Raw genomic sequence first — 9,029 nt, forward strand, 5'->3', positions numbered from 1 at the left:
TAATTTGAATAAAATAAAGTTTCTAAATGCTAGGAAATGAATTTACTATTGTTTTATACTGGGTTTGAAAGTATTTGACATTTGGATATATTAAAAAAAAGCATATGAAAACTCTTGTTTTCACGGATTTCTTAATATCTCGGCTAATCGAACGCGTGCAGAAATACCAGATACGCCAAAATAAAGGACATTTATTGTAGTTTTAAAGTACCAAGTTTCAATTTCTTTAAACCATCAGTTTTTGAGCAAATCGCATAACAATGATCTAACCTCGCGGTCGGCTCCATACAAAATAGGGCATCCAAAATTGTAAGGCTTAGAAATTTCTATTTACGAACGCGTGCACATATGCACGGTATATAGGCTTACTAGAGAAAGATTAACGAATATTTAGTGAAAATTATGATTTGAACTGTCAGATTTCGAGAGAAGCGAATAACAGTGGGTGGTGTATTTGGGCTGATAGCTAAGGCGCGAACTATGAAAATTGAACCAGATGGGAACCAGCAGAGAACCACTCGCTGAACCAGACAATGGAACCATGTTAAGAAAATTAATAATTTAAATAAAATTGACAAATTGTTGAATAAAACATTAAGAAAAGTGACTGCCCAATAAATGGAAAGGCTATTCAAAACAATTCGGTGCGATTTTTAGCTAAATCAGGGAAAGATTATTTTACGATATACCACGGCGGAATTTTATGCCCCTCCCCCGCAAGCAAAATCGACGCTAACTTTTACAAAAATCTTACGCCCTTAAATAAACGCGTGCAAGCTTGCACTGTATCTCAAACGATAGGGACAAATATTCTATATTCTATTAAATCTAACCAAAAGATTTTAAAAAAATGAGCGTTGTCTTTTTCCGATCTTCAAAAAACACCGGCTTCATATCGATAGTGGCGCCTCCCACACCCTATCGATGAATAGGCCACCAGAAAATATTCCTGTTGACCATTTAAACAATTGTATGAAATATGCATGCCCCATGAATGGAATTGACATTCCAAGCATTTTGGTAGTTGTTTTATCAAAATCCGTTCAGTCGTTCATGAGCAAACCCCCCTTTTGCATTTATTTTCATAAATGTTCTTACGAAGAATAAATATATCTGGCAGCACTGCCTGCCTAAAATTAAGTCAATTTTATTTAAACTTTATTATAAAACTTATTCAAACTGAAGTTCGTACCATTAACAGGATCGCAATTCTGAGTATTTTGATCCATGTTTCAACAAAATCCGTTCAGTCGTTAATAAGAAATCCCGACTTTTTCATTTATTTCCATTTATGTGTCCCGCAGCCCTGCCTACCAAAAAACAAGAATACTTGGTTAAAACTTTATAGCATAACCTATGCAAAAGGAAAACTGCTCCATAGACGACATCGCAGTTCTGAACATTTTGATCTATGTTTCATCAAAATCCGTTCAGTCGTTAATGAGAAATCCGACATTTTTATTTATTGCAGTTGGGTACCAGGGGTGCATAGTCATGCCTCCTTAGTACATAAATTAGTAATTCAAATGTTAATTTCTCCAAAACTACTGAACGGATTTCGATGAAACACCTACCAAATTGCTTAGAAAAACGATATCTTTTATTGGGCATTCTATTAAATGTTATTTCGAAAATTTGCTTCTCAAATCTAGTGCTTCAATGCCCTTGATTTGTCATATGATTTCAGGTCAAAAATTTGCAACGCAGTGAATAAATTATTTCCGATCCTATAAAGTATATATATTCTTGATCAGCATTAACAGCCGAGTCTATTTAGCCTGTCCATTTGTCTGTCTGTCCAATTATAAGCAAAATATACACTTATATTTAAAGCTCTCTAAATAAAACTTTGCAGTTAGTCTTCTATATACTCTAACTAGTATATAATGGATTAAAATTTTCAGAACAGCGATGCCCTTTATTGCTTTTGTATACATACGTCCTACCATTAAGTTTAAATCACATTTTTTTTATTTAATATTCTTCGTCGAACATACACACATACATATGTACATTCACGGCAATAAATGAAAAAATTGGAATTTGTCATTAACGACTGAATGGATTTTTATGAAACATATATCAAAATGTTCAGAACTGCGATGCCGTCTATAGGACAGTCTTCCTTTTTCATAGGTTTAAGCATAAAGTTTAAATCAAGTTTTCTTGTTTTTAGGCAGACAGGGCTGCCGGATATATTTATATTTCACCGGTACATAAATGGAAATAAATGAAGAAGTCAGGATTTCTTATGAACAACTAAACGGATTTTGATAAAACATGGATCAAAATGTTCAGAACTGTGATGCCGTTTATTGTATTACCTTCATATTGCATAGGTTTAAACATAAAGTTTAAATCAAATTTACTTATTTAAACTGGTAGTGATGCCGGATATATTTATTCTTCGCTGGTTCAGCTAGTGGTTCCCATCTGGTTCAATTTTCATAGTTCGCGCCTTAGCTATCAGCCCAAATACACCACCCACTGTTATTCGCTTCTCTCGAAATCTGACATTCAGAAACTTTATTTTATTCGAATTAGTGCCTTAATTGCGAAATAAATTAATAATTAAAGATCCCCTCCATGTTCCAATTTTCCCACCGTTCCATTTCGACGCTAACTCATCGACGCTAATTTGACGGACATTCGAAAACTTCCCTATGGTACTTTTTATTTCTCCCGATATGGTTACACCTTTCTTTTGTGGCAACCAGAGGTGCGTAAACACCGATGGTACTATCGATACTATCGACGTGAAAAGGGGGGAAGAAGAAGAAGAGAAAACAGCAACGGGGCGGCGGCAACAACGAATCAACAACTAGGCAGCGTTGTTATTCTGTTCTACGGAAAATCCGGGCCCTTATCACAAGCGAGAACCTAGGCGACTCTGCCGGGGCGAACGATGTGCGGGTTGGACGTGAGACGCTTCTGTGAGGATTGGCGGATCTGGATACGGCCGCTGCTGATCGTTACCTATGGCATTTTCGCCATTATTGTTGTGCCTCTGCTGATTGTAAATTCGGTGAAGGATGGCTTCCAGCGCAACGACCAGCTCATCCTCATCGGTGGCCTGTTCGTGCTGGCCGCTGTGCCCGTGTCGATATGGCATATTATCCAACACGTCATCCATTTCACGAAGCCGATTCTGCAAAAGCACATAATTCGCATACTGTGGATGGTGCCCATTTACGCCCTGAACGCGGTAAGTGGGTCGTCGGAATGGGAATTGGAATCGGAGACCGCAAACAAGTGTGCGAAATCTAATACTTGCTCTTTGATTCTCCGCAGTGGATCGGCCTCTTCTTTCCAAAGCATTCGATTTACGTGGACTCGTTGCGCGAATGCTACGAGGCGTACGTGATCTACAATTTCATGGTGTACCTGCTCAATTACTTGAATCTCAACATGGACCTGGAAGCCACCATGGAGTACAAGCCGCAGGTGCAGCACTTCTTTCCGCTCTGCTGCATGCGACCGTGGGTGATGGGGCGTGAGTTCATCCACAACTGCAAGCACGGAATCCTCCAATACACGGTGGTGCGACCAATCACCACCTTTATCTCTGTGTAAGTACCGAGAGACTTAGATTCTCCTGCAAATAGTAATCCCTTATCCGTAGCATCTGTGAGCTGTGCGGCGTCTATGGCGAGGGCGAATTTGCCGGTAACGTGGCCTTCCCCTACATTGTGGTCGTGAACAACATCTCCCAGTTTGTGGCCATGTACTGCCTGGTGCTATTCTACCGTGCCAACAAGGAGGACCTCAAGCCTATGAAGCCCATTCCCAAGTTCCTCTGTATCAAGGCTGTGGTGTTCTTTTCCTTTTTGTAAGTGCCAAGAGATCCCTGGGCAAGGTCTGAGAATTTGAGCAATTTATTTATTTGATCATAGCCAAGGAGTGCTGCTCAATGTGCTGGTGTACTACAATATAATTAAGGACATTTTCGGATCGGATGTGGGCGATACGAATCTGGCATCTTTGCTACAGGTGAGTTACTGGTGAACCATTGCCTCAAGCGATTCAAACTGCTGACCAACATTGAGCGCTACTTTCTCTTCTTCAGAAAACATACATTTGTCTTATTTAAAGTGAAAGTTTTTAATGATGTAATCCCAATTTAACAGAACTTCCTCATCTGCATCGAGATGTTCATCGCCGCCGTGGCTCATATCTATAGCTTCCCGCATCATCCGTTCCACATCAATTCGCCGCAGTACTGGAATAATCCGAACCATAGCTGGTGTCGTGCCTTCCTTTCCATGATGGACATATCCGACATGCAAGAGGACGTCACCGAGCACCTGGGAGTTGTGAGCAGTTCACTTAGTCGACGCTTTCAAGGACGCAGCACGTATCAGCCGCTGGCGCGTAGTCCTCGTCGCTCTAGCAGCGAATCGGAGTATCTCATAAGCAAGCGGCAGGATCAGCAATTGTCGGGCAGCTCGTCGCAGTCAGGTAACATGGTAACATATGGCGCAACGTCGAGTCGCCTGATCGTGCCCGTGTATGAGGGCAAGTTAAGCACACTCCCTGAAAACCAACCCACTCATTCCCAATCTCAATCTCGATTTCCCCTAGCAGGCTTGCCGCCCGATGATATGATCAGTAGTAGCAATAGCAACAACTACCAACAACAACAACTACACCTGCCGGGAGCGGCGGGCACCCAGCCGTCAACGCGTCAGCGTGAAACGCTGCATCTACGTGAGCGTGAAAGGGAGAGGGATCTGGGTGCTGGTGTAGGTGGCAATAGTAGCTTCCTGCGCCTGGCGCCCGGTGCCGGAGCCGCTTCGGCCGCCGCTCCTATTCCCGAGTCCAATGACGACTATGCCATGCTGCTGGGTGGCGGCGCAGGCAGGTGACACCGCTACCAGCAATACCATTATCAGCAACATCACCAACACCCGCACATTGACGACGCGTTCGAGGATGAGGATGGCGTGGACGTGAGCCAGCATTTGAATGCCGCTTCGTCGCTCAGCGCCTCGCTTTCCGTATCGTTTGGCATGTCGAGCAGCCTCAAGTTCAGTGCCACGGGCAGCAATCAGACAGCATCCGAGTGGTCGAACTCAACGGGCGGGGATGATGACGGTGACGGTGACGATGATGATGACGCGGACGAAGACGATGATGGCGATGCCGATGGCGGTGCTGGCGGAGGTCAGCCCGTTGTTGTTTTTGCCTCAACGACGCGGCGTCGCCGCGATCGGGAATACATTACCTAGACGGTCCCGACCAACCCCAAATCCTTATACAGTTTATGTTATGCTTATATTTATGATTTCCGTTCTATTTTGATTTGTGTTAGGCTTAAAATACTCATGAAACGAACCCATTCTAGCGAGTCCCATCGAATGGGGTTCCTTGAAATCGTGGCCTTAGTTTTCATTGCGAAAGCACACCACCACCCCAACTGATTTTCCACTTTCCATGCCACTATTATTGTAATCGCACACATCCCTTAGCTCAAAGAATCATCATTATTTAAATAGGCGAGGTGGGGTCAAGCGGCGTTTTGTACGTACATTTTATACACTGTTTTTGCAGGCAGACCTTGCTCTCGAAACGATATTCTTACTATATACACCCCCCCCGCTAGGTGATCCCTAAGAAGTATATGTAGTTAATGGAGCCAGTCCTCTGAACCGCTTGTGAATTTTGTGACTGCCGCCGGTCCGAAAAGGGCGAGACTTGTATTTATATAGAAATTCTTATTGTAAAACTAATATACATCGCAATAATATAATCTTGAAAACTATTTGCAATTGACTTTTATGTTTTTTATCATTTGACGTTGTATTATTTGCACGCCTATGCACACTAACATTGCTTTTCATTCGTTGTAATATAATATTAAGTCTTATCTTTGGTTTACTTGCTTGACGCCATACGTAGTCGTGATAAGAAAGGTTTTAAACACGTTTGCTGTATCATTGATTTCCCCCGACATGCATTCCATTCCCCGTGCTCTTATTGAGCCCAAATGGACCTTGATCTTTCGCTTTTATCTCAGTTTTGTCTATCGCAGACTCTGATTTGTTAGCTGTGCCGATAAGAGATGAACGAAGAATTTCAAACGCCATTTAATATAATTTGTAACATTTATTGTATTATTTGTTTAAGCACTTCGATTCCCATGTCTTTTCATAATACTTTCATTTGTTTTACACTTGAACGAAGATACAAAGAACGAAACAGAATAAACTTTTAAATTAAAACGAAGACGGAATACGCAGACAGAGGATGTCCGATACACATAGATGGACACAGACAATGTAGAACGAAGTACATTTAAAGGCATACACGGAATTCACGTTACGAACATTACATAAATCAAATCGAATACTAAACTCGGATATTAATAGAAAGAAAACAAGTAAACCGAATATCAATCAACATCAATTAAAAACAAATTCAGTCCAGTGATTACTTCGCATGCTGTATCCCAGTATATTTCGACGCAGCCAGCCGCTCCCAATCAATTGTTGTAGTTCTGCCTGCCGCCCAGCTCGAGCAGATATCGATCCGGATGGTCCATCCAGTCGGCGGCCGTAAGCTTCACCGTCCGCTGTCGCTCGGCCTCCTTAATCTGCCACTTCTTGATGTCCAATTGCACTTCGCGTGATGTCTTGTCGCCGCATCCCCAGACCTGCGATGGAATACAAAGATGGGAGGAGAGCAACGTGTAGTTCTTGTTGTTGGTAGACACTGTTGTTGTTGTTGGGTGAGGAGAATTGTAGACTTGGTTTAAAAATGCATCGTTAGAGCACAACACCTGGCCATTAGGCGGCGCAGGTGTGGTGTTTTTTTAACTGCTTGGGCTGAATATTCAGCCTTTAATATGCGATATATACATACATATACATACGTCAATGATTTTTACACTATATACCCTTAATATATGCGTATACACATATATAAAAATATACATACATACATAAACCCTGTTGAGTAAGGCTTATTGTACATGAAATGCAATTAAAATACAGAAAAACATTCACATAATGTGGCTTGCCAACTTATTCTGGCTTCCTCAGCTTTTTCTAGTTATGATCTTAAATTATATCCTTACCTCTATAGACATAAGTCCTGCGGCCAGGCCCTTGCAGTCCACATTCTCGAAATGCTCGTCGACCGATATAATGGGCTTGCGGGGATCTGCGCCTGCGCGAAATCCCTTCGGATAGCCGCGTATGCTCGTGTTTAGGTACAGGATGTTTGGCTTCTTTTCCAGTATAACAAACCTTGAACGAACATTATTAATAAACAGAGCGTAGATCTAAACCAACTTCGCTACACACTTCGGCAGCAGCTGGATAATACAGGAGCCCTCGCCGCCTACGAACAGATGCGTCTCCTTCCATTCACTGGGCGAGGCCACGCAGTACGTCTGCTCGTCCTTAGTGTGCAACAGGACGAGAGTGGGTCCCCGGTAGCCGAGAACGTGATGCAGAAACCGATTGGCGCCAACGCCATGCTCGTTTGAGTCGTAGAGCAGTGTCCAGTGCGAAGGTATCATCGAAAGCTTTTCCTTGAAGATTTGCACGGCGTTCGAGGCACTGCTATTCACATTGCCCTTGCCGGCTGAAGGCGGAGCCACGGTCTGCGGCTTGGAGTAGAGCGGCGGCAAAGCCCCGGCCAGCAGCCAGGCCTGTGAGAGCGGCATCAGTGAGTCCAAAAACCTGCCGCCATCCCCACCACTGCTATGGTCGGTGGCGTCTGTAAAGGGATTGCGTTGCTCCAGCACTGGAGTCTGCAGCTCGATACCGCAGGACTGAGACTGCTGCTCCAGGCCACGATAGGCGGTGGACAGTGTGTGCACACAGTACTTGTGAACGAGCAGCACCAGGCGGATCAGGTTCTGCTCAAACCAGCGACACACATAGCCCAGACTCAGGCTGTCGTGGCAGAGAAAGATGGACTTGGTCACCGAGCCGAAGGTGCGGTTGATGGCCGAGCACAGGACGGCGTTGCCCGAGTGCTGCATGGCAATTGTGTAGCAAATGTGAAGCAGGCGAGTCACACCCTCCTTGTCGATGAAGTCCGGATTGTCCTCCTGGGCGTACATCTTAATGTAGCACTCCAGAGTCTTGGCATCGTCCATGATGCCCAGGAAGCGTTCGCACTGCTGCCGGAAGGCGACGGTGCCCAGGTGCTTCGTGGTAGCCTTTGAGTTCGTGTGCATCAGCTTGAACAGCCGTTGTCCCAGGTCCGCGTACTGCGGAAAGACTTGTGACTGATGCGGGACAGAGAGAAAGGTGTTGTATGTGAATGGGTTGTCGTCGTCGCTTGTTATCAGTTAATTACTCACCACAAAGACGTCGGCCACAATGCCATTAACTCCAAGTTTGGCCGACGACAGCTCCCTGAGAATATCCGCCAGCTTCTCCACCGGCACCAGCTGCGTAAGATACTTCTCGGTGACGTCTGCCCCGGAGGCGGACCTGGTCATCGATGCCTGCGACTGCTGCACCTTGAGACTGTTGTTGCTGCCGCCGCCGCCGCTGCCGACTGCGTCAGAGCTGCCATTGTGGGAGCCACTGGAGTGGGCGGAGTGAGTGCTGGACTTGTGTCTGTGCTTCCCGGCGTCCAGGGGAGGATCACTGGCATCCGACTCCCCTTTGGAACTCGTGTTTCCCATTTTCTACTGTGTTTGTGCGTATCCCACTTCGACGCAATTGATTTGCACAGCGATTGTCGGTGGCAGTGGAAACGTACAACTAAAGGGCATAAAAAAGGCCAAACGCAGGTTTGCACTGAATCGAATTCGCAACAGGTGCAGGAGGGAGTTTGTGGTACAAAAAAAAAACTGCGACGCTGTCGCAAAACCTGTTATGAAACACACAAACACAGCGCTAACAAATCTGGTAAATATATTTACATAATTAAACGCAAATTAAGCTTTGAAACGAGAAATGAAAACAAACCAAACAAAACACACAGCTATCGATAACGATTGTGCCGTTTTCGCACGTTGTCTCCCATCACTTCTTTGAGTTTATGCGTCTGAATATCGGAAGTAATTT

The 9,029-nt window shown here is 44.3% G+C and overlaps 2 protein-coding genes across 4 annotated transcripts; one reads left to right on the forward strand and one right to left on the reverse strand.

The window, feature by feature from the left end:
- The first annotated feature begins 2,592 nt into the window (after positions 1–2,592).
- On the forward strand, positions 2,593–6,512 carry LOC110183211 (transmembrane protein 184C). Of its 3 annotated transcripts, none has more exons than XM_020951423.2 (6): positions 2,593–3,205; positions 3,292–3,569; positions 3,623–3,829; positions 3,894–3,990; positions 4,128–4,458; positions 4,582–6,512. In XM_020951423.2, exons 1-6 carry the CDS (start codon positions 2,906–2,908, stop codon positions 4,863–4,865), a joined length of 1,497 nt encoding a protein of 498 aa, XP_020807082.1. In that variant the 5' UTR covers positions 2,593–2,905; the 3' UTR covers positions 4,866–6,512. The 3 variants fall into 3 exon arrangements, with proteins under 3 accessions (XP_020807082.1, XP_020807083.1, XP_086687171.1); XM_020951424.2 differs by having other exon boundaries at positions 4,585–6,512; XM_086831045.1 differs by having other exon boundaries at positions 4,128–6,512.
- Positions 6,091–8,963, reverse strand: LOC110183208 (uncharacterized). The gene is made up of 4 exons (XM_020951421.2): positions 8,315–8,963; positions 7,305–8,239; positions 7,076–7,247; positions 6,091–6,652 (listed from the first exon to the last, which is right to left on the reverse strand). The coding sequence occupies exons 1-4, from the start codon at positions 8,642–8,644 to the stop codon at positions 6,482–6,484; spliced, it is 1,608 nt and encodes a 535-aa protein (XP_020807080.1). The 5' UTR covers positions 8,645–8,963; the 3' UTR covers positions 6,091–6,481.
- Positions 8,964–9,029: the final 66 nt, after the last annotated feature.

Source organism: Drosophila serrata, unplaced genomic scaffold (assembly GCF_035046125.1).
Source record: "Drosophila serrata isolate PLE 108 unplaced genomic scaffold, ASM3504612v1 contig_240, whole genome shotgun sequence".
NCBI lineage: Eukaryota > Metazoa > Arthropoda > Insecta > Diptera > Drosophilidae > Drosophila > Drosophila serrata.